The sequence below is a fragment of the Epinephelus fuscoguttatus genome, linkage group LG1 (assembly GCF_011397635.1).
Source record: "Epinephelus fuscoguttatus linkage group LG1, E.fuscoguttatus.final_Chr_v1".
In the NCBI taxonomy this organism is placed as follows: Eukaryota; Metazoa; Chordata; class Actinopteri; order Perciformes; family Serranidae; genus Epinephelus; species Epinephelus fuscoguttatus.
The window spans coordinates 4,544,297-4,558,577 of record NC_064752.1 but is presented as its reverse complement, the minus strand read 5'-3'; the positions used below and the strand labels follow the sequence as shown (position 1 = coordinate 4,558,577).

The 14,281-nt window shown below is 39.2% G+C and overlaps 1 protein-coding gene and 1 pseudogene across 1 annotated transcript; both read left to right on the top strand.

Moving 5' to 3' along the window:
- The first annotated feature begins 1,567 nt into the window (after positions 1–1,567).
- On the top strand, positions 1,568–3,997 carry LOC125887862 (odorant receptor 131-2-like). The gene is made up of 2 exons (XM_049574949.1): positions 1,568–1,711; positions 3,209–3,997. The coding sequence occupies exons 1-2, from the start codon at positions 1,568–1,570 to the stop codon at positions 3,995–3,997; spliced, it is 933 nt and encodes a 310-aa protein (XP_049430906.1).
- A 5,060-nt stretch (positions 3,998–9,057) lies between these two features.
- Positions 9,058–12,223, top strand: LOC125887852 (odorant receptor 131-2-like; annotated as a pseudogene).
- Positions 12,224–14,281: the final 2,058 nt, after the last annotated feature.

Here is a 14,281-nt window from a genome sequence, read left to right as displayed (position 1 = left end):
TGATCTTCTGCCTGAGGTGAGTTATTCTGTCTCTCATGCTGTTATCATAAAATATCTGTGTGCAGAATTAATCTTCTCTGACATTAACTCACCACACAAGATGTGGTATCAGTGGAAGGTGTTAAGACTATTTTCAAAGCCTGTTATTTTTTACAGTCTATGTGCAACATTACTCATTTCACATTTATCATTATTCAGTGCAGAAAGAGTCCTGCACTGGAAATGTTGCTAAAGTAAAAGTAAGTATAATAAAAAAGAAAAAAGTACTTAAGTATTAAGAATAAAAGTACTCAATGCAGAAAAGTATCTCCTGTGACTCTATTATGATTCATGCAATCTGAAAACAGGATTTTACTGTTGTTGGCTGAGGTGGAGCTCATTTTTAAATATCAAATATTGATCACTGTAATTATGGATTCATCATCCATATTTCTCCATTAATCAACTGATTGGTTTGTAAAAATTCAGGAAATAATGAGAAATGACATAACAATGACCCGGAGCCAAACAATACAACTTCACAATAATTTTTTTGTCTGACCAACAGTCCAAACCTCAACATTATTACTAATATATTACAATTATTAACATTATTCAACAGAAAAGCAGCAAATCTTCACAACCATGAAATTGTTATAAATGACAAATGATTTTAAACATAAAATAGTTGCCAGTTAATTTTCTGTCAACCAACTAATTGATTAATGGACTAATCATTATAACTAAATACCACATTTTATAAACTCTTTGAATGTTTTCTGCAATAATTGTTTTTTTGTAAAGTAACTAAAGATAACAGATAAATGTAGTGGAGTAAAAAGTACCATTATCCCTTCTAATTGTAGTATAAAGCAGTATGAAAAGAAAAAACTGAGAAAAGATGAGAGGCTTTGATGGTCAGGCTTAGACAGTGAGTTAGTTAGAGAGTAAGTTATCTTCTACTTTCTGCTTACAAGTGGTGAATTTACAGCTCACAGCAACTTAATATGATACAGTCTCTGGCTTTTGTTTGATATCAAGTGTTTGCCAAAAATATTGTTGCACATTTTCATTCTGTCGTCAGGTGAAACTACTACTGCTCAGGGAGAATCACCACAATTGTAAGATTTTTTACTTTTCACTCTTTTACTCACAGATTGTTTTACCTGAATGTGTAATATTTCCAGGCAAATGACCTACATATGTCTGCTATCAAAAACCACTTGAAGTTTTTTGATAGAGAAAACAAGTCGTGAGGAATTAGACCAAAAGTGGATGCTGTCCGATGTTACAAATAAAGTGCATGTGAGTCTTAATTGTAAGAGTGTCAGTTATGTTTGTAACACAGTTTAAAAAACTGCACAAAACTAAAATAATTCATGGCAAATCAACAGTATTTCAGTCAAGCAACTGTTTTTACATTGATTTCATTGGATGTGTTGACATTGGAGTGATTACTGACACCACTTGGTTGTCTGTAACAGAAACTTAACCTAAACGTAACTCTTTAGGTGTTGACTTGAGCTGCTTCCTCTATTCAAAAGCATTTGTCTTATGTTCTGTTAGGTTAAACTTTGGCTTTCAAGAGATGAATGAGTCATCTGCCAACGTGACAGGTCGGTATGCAGACTCCTTCTCTAAAGCTGTGACCAAGAATGTGATTGTTGTGGTTCTCGGGATCTCCATCAACTACATCAATGCGAGCCTCATTCACACCTTCTGCAAACACCAGGTCTGATATTCCTTTAATGCCATGCTACCAGCGATAAGTAATTTCTCTTAGATTTAAGGTAGAAAATAATATTTACATCATCATCAGCTCTACAGGAACCACAGATGACCAAAACTGTGGATGTAGGATTTGTGACATCACCCGGTCTGCCTGTTGGACCTGGAAGTGCATTGATGAAAGCTAACCAGCCATCCTTAAGCATTTAAACAAAAACGCATACAGCTAAACATTAGGGATGATTCTCAACAAGTACAAATAGAACAAAGTTCAAGTAGAACTACAGTATGTCACTGAGTGGAGTCACATTGCAATATTAAAGTATATTCAACACAGAAAACAGCACGTCTTTAATCCAAAACATTCACTCATTGACCTTTGTAGTGGTGGCAGTGTAACCCTTGTCTACATATAGAAAACTATGCAGAAGAATGTTGAGCTCTGTAGCAGGAAAGAACGCTTTCTTGGATACACAACGCCACCAGGTAGAGTGCACTGTGGCCAATTAATTAACCTAGAAATAACATACAGCATCGACCAATCATTTGGTTGACGAGTAGGTAGAATTTCCATTAACCAAGATTTTTAAGAAATTTTAAGTTTGTGACCATTAGTTTCAAGCCCTGCTTTTCAGCCTGCGCAAAGTTGATATGACACAACAGAAAAACATCAGCCATTGCCATCAGTGAATTCCATCTTATTTGCTGATAGGTTGATGGCAGTTACCAAGACGAATATCAGCAGATATTACCAATGTTCAGCAGATAAATCAGTGTATCCTTATTTCAAACCATGTGCAGCATGGTGCAGCACGAGAAACAGTCACAATTTGTTCCGGTCCGTCTAAATAAGTGAATAAAATTTGTTGCTAGTTGAAATAACTTCAACTGCTGAAAAGTCATAAACGAGGGGAGGTGAAAAGAGTCCGTATTTGACGACCTGGGAATGAGAATAGGCTGCAGCTGCTGTGACTATAGTTAGTTACTGTCACAGTTACTGTGCAGCTGTGTGCACAACGTGAAAAATCGTGTGGCGCATGCATGTAAATTTGATCAGCACAGGATCTGCTATATTGGAGACTGACTGGCTCGTCACCAGTCATGGCCAATCAAGCTTTAAACTGGACAATTCCGGTCACCCGCCAACCACTGGGTACACCTCTAGTTGTGACAGCAGCTGGAAAGTCTTTCCGCACAAAAAGTGAATGAGACTTATCTGTGGCATTTTTTTCCTTGATCTGGGACACTGTTTGTCTGCTGACAAGTTAGCCAGCCCTGCAAAGCCAGTTAAAATACTGAGATCTCAAAGCTTGGCAATAGGTGGAAAAGTCAACATCCAGATAATATGTGCAGACATAAATCACGTTAACACCAACCATAAATGGGCCAAAAGTTACCACGAACATCAATGTAATATTTGATAAGGTCAACCCTGAAACAATCTCCCCTCTGTTTTTAAACCTTTCCGACCCTTGCAAATACTGTGGTTCCTCCCATCCAGGTATTCTACATGAATCCACGCTACATCCTTTTTATTCACCTGGTGGTCAACGACATGATCCAAGTGATACTGACTGTCATCCTGTTTGTCATCAGCTACACCATCTACAAAATAAATGTCTCCATCTGCTGCATCTTCATCCTGATTGCTCTTTTCACCACTGAAAACACCCCTCTGAACCTGGCCTGCATGGCGGTGGAGTGCTACATCGCCATCTGTCTCCCCCTTCGCCACGTGCAGCTCTGTACAGTCAAGAGAACCTTGATGCTGATTGGTTTAATCTGGGCTACTAGCACGTTGTCTGTTATCTCTGATCTCTTCATCACTTTGGCCACAGAGCCACTGGACTTCTTTCTCTCCAGAGTCTTCTGCCTCAGACAAACTGTCTTTCCAAATCCCCTCATCATCAAGAAGAGAGATATCACATATTCAGTGTTTCTAGTTCTGGTTTGGGTCACTATCTTTTACACTTACTTCAGAATTCTGTTCACTGCACAAACAGCTGGCAAAGATGCTACAAAGGCCAGAAACACAATCATCCTCCATGGGTTTCAGCTGCTGCTTTGTATGGTAACATATGTGGCCCCCCTGATCAAACAGGCTCTGCTGCAAGCGTTCCCTAAGAATTATTCAGACTCCTTGTTCGCTTGTTACATTATTGTACAGGTTCTGCCGCGATCTATTAGTCCCATCATCTATGGCATACGAGACAAGACTTTCAGGAGATATCTGAAAAAGTATGTGTTGTGGAAAATCACCCCACAGAAAGAATCAGCTCCTGGAGAATAATGTGAAAATGCTGAAACCTTTACTTGGAGTCAGATCCTAAAACTGATGAGTTCTTTGACTTTACTCTGTCCAAATTAGAAACTACACGTTTGGTCGAAATTTAATTTCCAAGACTGAATTGTAATTTTTTGTGTACGGAATAAAATATGGCAAAACAATTCATTAACTAATGCTTAGGGTTGGGCCGGTGTACAAACGGTCAATGCCAAACCCCGTACCAGACAGGTACAGCGAATTTTATCAGATGTCCTTCTTGACTCACTAAAATCTCCTCAGAAGAACATTTTGACAGAAGACTAGTATCTGATGATTGCAAAGCTTCACACTCGGCAGTAAACTGCACACAGCTGGTCAGACACTAGTGGCTCTGTTAGTTTGTTTATAAACACAATATCACATTCATCACGTTGTCATTATTGCTTACTACTAATGCAATATGAGATTGAGCACTGTGACACCATCAGCACAGGTTGCAAATGTAGGCAACGTAATTTGCTGAAACGTGCCATGATATAAAATTAAAGTCTCAGTCTTAATGTTGCGTTTCAACCGGTTCACCCATTGGCAATAAAAATAGTTCATACAGATAAAAAGTTAACAACAGACCCTTTCAATCATAGTTTTGCTAATGCAGGCTTGTTTGTGTATACTTTTTATTTTTCACTTGCCTTTTTATGATTGTTGAAATGTTTTTCCTCAAAAACCTCTGAGTCCTACAAAACTGTTTTAAATCTGTTCAATGAAAAAAGAAATTTGTCCCAATCTGAAATGTGAACAACGTAAATGAAAAAAGGGTTTTGTTGAAAAACATGTTCATATACCTGAAAGTAAAGTGACTCAGATTCATTTCAAACACATTAATTCCCAGAACTGGTTACAATATCAACCGTGTAATGATGCTTACAATTGATGTTTACTGCTAGTTTGGTATTTCTGAATTAATTTATGAAATTGATTTTTTGTTTTTGTTTTTTTTAAATATTGTCTACTACAATTCAATCCAAACCAGTCTCATTGCGAAACTGAATACCGAGGCCTGGGCTGTGACTTAAGCATTAGACAACCACAAAAAAAGTCATCCTTTTACATCTCCATGATAAGAGGCCAGTCGCCGTTACTGCTGCCACTGGCAGCGTCAGGAAGAAATGCAGCGGGACAACAACATTTGTTGATGGGACAAAAAATCAGTAGCGTGGGCAAGAGGGTTGGTGGATGGTTCCAACAACCACCAACTTAAAGTCCATTCTCACTGAGGGTGAAGATCTGTGCTGATTATTCTCGCGGAAAAATATAAAAGTTAAATTATATAAAAGACATGGCGACCACTGTCCCGGTGTAGTTCAGACACAAGGTGATGAAAAACACCATGATCCTTCCTTTTTTTGATTGACTGGGTGGACCTACATTCGCCTTCTCTGTCGTCGGAGCCGCCGTTGCAACAAGGAGAAAGCAAGGACTCTCTCTACAACAGCATGCACTGAGGAACATGAGGAGAAAATACTGTGTTTATAATTTAAAATAACACAACAGTGCATAACCGAACACATTTTTCAATACCCTACTCACTTCATTACAATTTTAATTTTGTGTCACAGAGCCTACAGACATAACTACATAAATAAAATGGTCAGAACAATATGCCCGTTCATTCAGTGTTTATCCAACATGCTCAATACATGGACATTGAATGACAAATTGTCATTAACTTATTACGTCATAAAAAACGATTGAAATATGGACTTACCCATGTTTAAAATGACCTGTTGAAGTGAAAAAACGAGTACTGACGGGAACAGACGAGTGGAGTCGATGTTTAACTGGCACAGAGAGCGCAGGAGAAATGCGCTGCCTGTGTGGACAGTCAAGCACCTGCGAGTACACTCACAGGACTTCCGCGGCACTAACGCATCCGGTGTGGCCCTGGTGTAAAGCCAAACTCTGGTATCTCATTCTAAACCTAACCACATGCTTTTGATGCTGAACCCAACCATGTGGGTGTGTTGGCTACAAGGAACCATGTACAGTTGTTGTTGAAGGAAAAAAACAACATACCCAACATGGCACATTTCTTTTGAAAGAGACTGTATGCAAATTGTGCATTTCCTGTAAAAACAGAAGTGTATTTTGAAAACACACAATGCACGTTACAGGCCGAAGTTGACATGGTGCCCCAGAACATTTACAACAAATGCACCCAGGGTACCTTGCAGGTCATATGTCAACATGGAAAGTCAGTGATCCAAAGTTGATATGCGACACAGTCGGAGTGAGAATGTGCTGTTTAATCAATCTAGTCCCCGATATGTTGAATATTAAACATGTCAAAGCTGTGTTTGTTTACTGAAGCTGACACTTTTACATTTAGTTTCCCATATTTATGATGGGGCCACTGTAGATTTGCAACTTTTTATAAAACACACCAACTACTCTTGGTTGCATGAACACCTCAACATGTTAACACACACACACACACACACACACACACACACACACACACACACACACACACACAGGGAGTCCAGGGACATTTGCCACCACACCTCATATAAAGTCTGTGATTTCCTGGAGTCATATTGTTGGTGTCCTGGTCTCTAAGCATTAACTGAGGTAAGCACTACCTGCTGTGAACTACTTGACAGCTTTGAACTGTGTTCTGACTCCACTACACAGGCCTGTCTGTGGTGAATTTTTCTCCTGTGTTTTTTAGGATTGTTCAATGTGATCCTTTTCTACCTGCTGACATTTGATATTTTCACTTCCCTGATTCTCACAGCACAGTTTTAAATCAGTTCAATGGACAAAAAGTAAAATTGTTCTAAACTGAAACAGGGACAGTTCAAAGACATGACTTTATGATTAATCCCATAATAATTCTATTAATAACAGATGAAGTCATGCTGTTGAGGATCCTGTCTAAAAAACTAAATATTATTTTTTCATTTTTATTCAGGTTTAACATGAACACACAGGTTAACATGACGTCTTTCTTGTGTCTCTGTTGTCATTGCGCGGATTAATGCAAGATTATCTATAAGAACAGTGAACTCACAACACCAGCTTTGAATGTCCGACAGTGTCTTGTTCCTTTGAATAATTTGGGAAACTGTTTTGTTTAAACTATCTACCTTTGGCTGTAATGAAGCTCTAGTAATTGTAGAGCTAACACCAGATGTGAGTCTGATGTCTCAGCTTCTGACGTTAGATTATGAAACACAAAGGAAGTATGATTTGTAAACTATGGTTTTTTTAAAAACTAGACATGAACGGCATTATGGATTTATCACCCTTCCTGTCTTTATCTCTGTTTACTGTCAATGTTATGATGGAAATATAAAGACACACGACTGATAAAAAGTTATATATCAGCTGTTATAATGATGTTTTTCTTTTGATAAACAATGGATATTTCATCAAAGATACAAGTGAAAGTGTTATGGCCCAAGAAACACAAGATAATTAAGTGATTCAAACTTCAGTTTATTTGATGTCCCCACAGTGTTGCATCACAGAGGAGAACACTGTTGGAATTTAGATGTGAAATTGGTTTTCCAGTCGAACAGTGTCAGTGACCCTTGATCATTACTGAACTACGGCCATGGAACTAGGCTCTAAATAGTTAGCGTGTTTTTCTTCAGGCCCTCTGCAGAGGTTTAAACTGTGATTTGCCAGTCCATAGTGTGTTGCACTGATATTCCAACAGTGCTAACCCCTCTGTTCCTACTGTGAAGTCTGAAGAAGAGCTTTGCTAAACCAACACATTGCCTGGTAATTGTTACAGGCATACTCTTGACAGTGAAACAGGAACCTGTTCCTCTTTAAAGCTGCACACATTTTGATGCTAAGCTCCCAGTTTATTTTTTACAATGACTGCTGATTTTCTCTGTTCTGATTCAGCTGTTGCTCAGAGGGATCTTTGTCTCTTTCTGCCATTTCAGATTGGTTGATCCGTTGTACAGCAATTTGTTCTCCATATACAAAACAAACCCTTCATACAAAACAACAGGTATTTGTAAAAAGGACTTTCTACAACCTAAAAGTATCAAAGACCATTTAAATATAGTGTAGTCCTCGAAGCCATCTGACTGGACCCGATCAAGCTTTTGTGGCAGGAGATTACAAATTTTTGAATGATGTATGTTAATGAAGAAGTCTCAAACAATAACCCACTAGTTGGTGCTGATACTCTTTGAGATTGTAAAATTGAGAGAGAAGTACAAATAGCCTACACGTTATCATGCTTACTGTTACTCAATTTAAATTGATTTTCTCATAGATTTATTCCATGTTCCTGCGCCCATCTGTGTGTCCACGGGCATGTAGTTCTTAAAATGAGGTGTGGTCAGGCACACTGTTGGCATATTGCTATTTTGAGGCAGTGGAAAGTGATTGTGCTACTGACCAACAAACACCTGGTCTAAAGTCAGAATGGTGCAGTATTTTCCTGCGACATAAACGGTACATTCTTCAGATAGTAAGATCTGCTTACAGAGGAGGGTTCAAAACACACGTACACTCTACTTTTTTACACACACAGGGGCATGGATGTTGTGAAAGGTTAAAAAAAATACATCATTAATAAAGAAAATATTAATATGATTAAAATCTGTGAAAATAGCAGAGATCAGAGCAGAGCTGCTGTCAAACTCCCCATTAAGAGAGACACTACGCACATTTATGAACAAGGAGAAGAGGAACTTAATTATTTTAAAAGCTGAAAATTTAGTTCTGTTTCTTCTGTCAAGTTTCAAACTACAGCTTTTAGTTTTGCTTCTATAATGTCCCACCATATTTGCTGCAGTGACATCACTGCTCTTACTGCATTACTCTCTGCAGAAAACTGCAAGCTTTCCAATTGTTGATTCCACAGTGTTAATATCATTCCATTACGCACCTGAATACAACCTCTGCTCCTTTGCTCCTTATTTGTGAACAGATTATGCACCGTTTAACGAGAAAAGTGGAGTTGAAATCCTTGAAATAAGGCCCACTGTCTATAATTGCTGTGAACATCTATTTATCTCTGAAGCTTTTTTAAAATCTTTTCTTTTCAGCTTCGAAAGATGAACACATCATCTGCCAATGTGACTGTGGTTGTACAGTCTCGAGACTCCCTCACTAAAGCTGTGACCAAGAATGTGATTGTTGTGCTTCTCGGGATCTTCATCAACTACATTAATGGAGGCCTCATTCAAACCTTCTGCAAACACCAGGTCTGATATTCATTTGACATGTAGGAACTAACAATGAATTACTGAGGAAGATATCAGCCGCTATATATATATATATATATATATATATATATATATATATATATATATATATACACACACATATATATACATATATACATGTATCTATATCTATATCTATATATATATATATATATATATATATATATATATGTATATATATTTAGATACATAGATATAAATATAGATATAGATAGAAAAAAGAAAAAAGAAAAAGAAACATCATGCTCATATTCTTTACTGTGTGGGATTATTTTTACTTTGTTTTGTCCGAACCAATCAGGAGCAGGTGACGTATCCATCACACCACTGTTATAATTATAAAAACAAAGAACATTTCAAACACTGACTTATCACACAATACAAACACTTTCCAAATGGCAACAGGCCTGAACAGGCAATAAAACTGAAAAACATCTATTGCTCTTTAAGCCAAAATACAGTTTGCTTTGTCCTCATCCAGATCATAGGAATGTGTGGGTGATGCTGTCAAAGGTACGTTAACATGTTGGATGTGTTTCAATTCACAAATTCTACAACAGTAGAGCAACGCCAACACACCATCTTCATCTTTTACAAAACACCTCTCTGTTGCTGTTTTATCTGACCTGGAAGCCGTGGGTCTTTCTGCTCGGGAGTTTCATTTGCAGTCCCTAAAGTGTGACTGACTCACACGCCAATAAGCTCATTAAGCTTTATCTTGTAAACTGTGCATGGCCAAAAGCTTCCAGAGGGAATTTTTGCTTCTGAACGTTGGCTCCATATTATGTACATCAATCTACATACTGGGTATTCTGTGTACTACTGCGTGCACCAAAATATGACCTTGGGTCATGGGGCCCGTTCGCAGTGCCCAGCACATTGCAGTGTGTGCCAGGTGGCAGGCAGGGGCGGGAACCAAGGCGTGCTGCCCCCTAACACCCAAGACTGACTCCAGGGATGTGGAACATCATTTATCTGGCAGGGAAGGAAGCAAAGCTGGTTGGGCTCACCTCTACACACAGCACTGTGTGTAGCACTTTTGAAACTTTTCTGGGGTTGACCAGAGTGAGAGGCACCAAGTGGGCGTGGAAAAACTCACAAGCCCCCAACTTAACACTGATGTGTTGGGAGTTCTCCCCAGGAAACGAGAGGGTCACCTCAATGTGACTGTGAGTTGCTGAGAATAGGTCTCAGACTACTGTTTGTGCACCAAACAGCAATTTGGAGCACCTGACCCGTAGTTGGTATCGAACACCATGGGCCAAAAATTGATGATCCACCTTGTGGTTGTATCATCAGGTGGAGGTTTGGGACACAGAATCTGAGTGGTCCATGTTCAAAGCCTACATTGTGGAGGTGGCTGCTAAATGTTGTGGTCAGGTCGTTGGTGCTTGTCCTGGTGGCAACTAAAGAACCCACTTGTGGACACCAGTGGTGAAGAAGGGCGTCAGGCTGAAGAAAGAGGCCTTTTGGGCTTAACTGGCCCAGGGGTCTCCTGAAGCAGCAGACAGATACTGGTTGGCCAAAAGGTCTGCAGCTGAGGGTGCTGAAAAGGAGGCTCTGACCGATTGTCGAACCTCACATTCTGAAGGAGCAATGTGGATTCAGTCCTGTCCACGAAACAGTGAACCAGGTTGCTGGAAGGGTAATGGGAGTTTGCCCATCCACTCTACATGTGATCTGTGGACGTGGAAAAGGCTTATGACAGTGTCCCCCTGGGAGTCCTGGTGGGGGTACTGCATGTTTACAGGGTACCAGGGTTGTGTTACAAGCCACCTGGTCCCTGTACAACCAAAGTAAAAGCTGTGTCTGCATATGAGATGGATAGGCAGTTTAGTGCCGCATCAACAGTGATGAAGTATTTCTGGGAGGAGGGAGGTCTGAAGTTCCTTGCTCAGCCTGCTGCCTCCTTGACCCAGCCCTGGATAAACAGATGAAAGTGGATGCAGCAGCTGAGCTGGGGGACTGATGTACCAGACAAGCAGAACCATTAATATGTTGTTATGATGAAATCACAATGTTATTGTGTTCAGGTATTAAGCAGCTAGCTAAGTAAGGTCGCTGTTGAACGCAAATGACTGACAACTGGCACAAGTATTTGAAAAGCCCGAAAAAACATGAGCATGGTGTCCCTGTTTCAAACTTAAAGCTCTAGGTTTCCTAAAATAGTTTTTCCCCTCATGTGTGCTTTTCTTCCCACCTTCCAGATATTCTACATAAATCCACGCTACATCCTTTTCATCCACCTGGTGGTCAACGACACGATCCAAGTGACGCAAACCATCATCCTGTTTGTCATCAGCTACGTTCTCCACAAAATAAATGTCTCAATCTGCTGCATCTTCATCCTGATTGCACTCTTAACCACTGCAAACAGCCCTCTGAACCTGGCCTGCATGGCAGTGGAATGCTTCATCGCCATCTGTCTCCCCCTTCGCCACCCGCATATCTGTACGGTCAAGAGAACACTGATGTTGATCGGTTTAATCTGGACAACAACTTTGTGGTCTGCTCTTCCTGATCTCTTCTTCACTTTGGCCACAGAGCCACTGGACTTCTTTCATTCCAGAGTCTTCTGTGTTCCACAAACTGTCTTCCCAAACCCCCTCATCATCAAGAAGAGAGATATCACATATTCAGTGTTTCTAGTTCTGGTTTGGGTCACTATCTTTACACTTACTTCAGAATATTGTTCACTGCACAAACAGCTAGCAAAGATGCTACAAAGGCCAGAAACACAATCATCCTCCATGGGTTTCAGCTGCTGCTTTGTATGGTAACATATGTGGCCCCCCTGATCAAACAGGCTCTGCTGCAAGCGTTCCCTAAGAATCATTCAGACTCCTTGTTTGCTTGTTACATTATTGTACAGGTCCTGCCGCGATCTATTAGTCCCATCATCTATGGCATACGAGACAAGACTTTCAGGAGATATCTGAAAAGGTATGTGTTGTGGAAAATCACCCCACAGAAAGGATCAGCTCCTGGAGTATAATTTAAGAAATGCTAATCACAGTTTTGCTGATGCAGGCCTGTTTGTGTATACTTTTTATTTTTCACTTGCCATTTGATGAGGGTTGAAATGTTTTTCCTCAAAAACCTGAGTCCAGTGCGTCGGTGGCTTAGTGGATAGAGTAGGTGCCCAATGTACAAGGCTGTTGCCGCAGCGGCCCAGGTTCGACTCCAGTCTGTGGCCCTTTGCTGCATGTCATTTCCCCTCTCTCTCCATCCCCTTCACGCTTAAGTGTCCAATCTATAAAGGCAAAAATGCCCCAAAAATATCTTTAGAAAATTAAAAAAAAAAAAAAAACCCTGAGTCCTACAAAACCGTATTAAATCTGTTCAGTGAAAAAAGAAATGTGTTCCAATCTGAAATGTGAGCAATGTAAATGAAAAAAGGGTCCTGTTGAAAAACATGTTCATATACCTGAAAGTAAAATGACTCAGATTCTGCACTTGTATCACATTTGTTGTAAAAAAAATTGTAACACATTAATACCCAAGCTGGTTACAATATCAACACAGTGTAATGATACTTAAGTGCAACACACACTGTCGCCAGCACAGCGCTGTGGCCATCAAGTGCCGCCCCCAACACACACTGGCAGCGGCGCACAGCGGCATCGTCGACACTAAAGTGTATTTGAGTGTAATTTGATTTTTTGTTTTTTTGATACTGTCTACTACAATTCAATCCAAGCCAGTCTCATTGCAAAACTGAATACCGACGCGTGGGCTGTGACTTAAGCATTAGACAGACAAAAAATGCCATCCTTTTACAGCGGCTAGAGGCCGGTCGCCGATACTGTGTCAAATCACACTTGTAATTGTAGACACAAATACACACACCTATCTACGACATGTGTGTATCTAACACCTCAGCAAACATACACACACTGCTGAATCCTGAACACACCCCATATAAAGTCCGAGATTTACTGGAGCCCTCTTGTTGGTGTCCATGTCTCAATGCATTAACTAAGGTAAGTACCACCTGCTGCACACTGTAAAAAATGTCACATTAAGTATTCCAAACTCTGACACTGAAATGTCGTTGTCAGTTAATTCATTTTTCCTGTAACTGTAAAACTGATACTGTTTATCATCAGGCAGTCACCAGCTCTGTTGTTGGTTACATGTACATAGGTCTGTTTGTGATGACTTTTGCATTAATGTCAATTCCAGTGAGTAAAATATTGATTTTTATATTTTAGACTGATGCTTTGATCTTCTGCCTGAGGTGAGTTATTCTGTCTCTCATGCTGTTATCATAAAATATCTGTGTGCAGAATTAATCTTCTCTGACATTAACTCACCACACAAGATGTGGTATCAATGGAAGGTGTTAAGACTATTTTCAAAGCCTGTTATTTTTTACAGTCTATGTGCAACATTACTCATTTCACATTTATCATTATTCAGTGCAGGAAGAGTCCTGCACTGGAAATGTTGCTAAAGTAAAAGTAAGTATAATAAAAAAGAAAAAAGTACTTAAGTATTAAGAATAAAAGTACTCAATGCAGAAAAGTATCTCCTGTGACTCTATTATGATTCATGCAATCTGAAAACAGGATTTTACTGTTGTTGGCTGAGGTGGAGCTCATTTTTAAATATCAAATATTGATCACTGTAATTATGGATTCATCATCCATATTTCTCCATTAATCAACTGATTGGTTTGTAAAAATTCAGGAAATAATGAGAAATGACATAACAATGACCCGGAGCCAAACAATACAACTTCACAATAATTTTTTTGTCTGACCAACAGTCCAAACCTCAACATTATTACTAATATATTACAATTATTAACATTATTCAGCAGAAAAGCAGCAAATCTTCACAACCATGAAATTGTTATAAATGACAAATGATTTTAAACATAAAATAGTTGCCAGTTAATTTTCTGTCAACCAACTAATTGATTAATGGACTAATCATTATAACTAAATACCACATTTTATAAACTCTTTGAATGTTTTCTGCAATAATTGTTTTTTTGTAAAGTAACTAAAGATAACAGATAAATGTAGTGGAGTAAAAAGTACCATTA

Bases quoted from the DNA above. Each gene is read 5' to 3' on its own strand.
- LOC125887862 (XM_049574949.1), top strand. From the start codon at position 1,568: ATGAATGAGTCATCTGCCAACGTGACAGGTCGGTATGCAGACTCCTTC. The intron at 1,712-3,208 runs GTCTGATATTCC...CCTCCCATCCAG, and splicing joins ACACCTTCTGCAAACACCAG to GTATTCTACATGAATCCACG.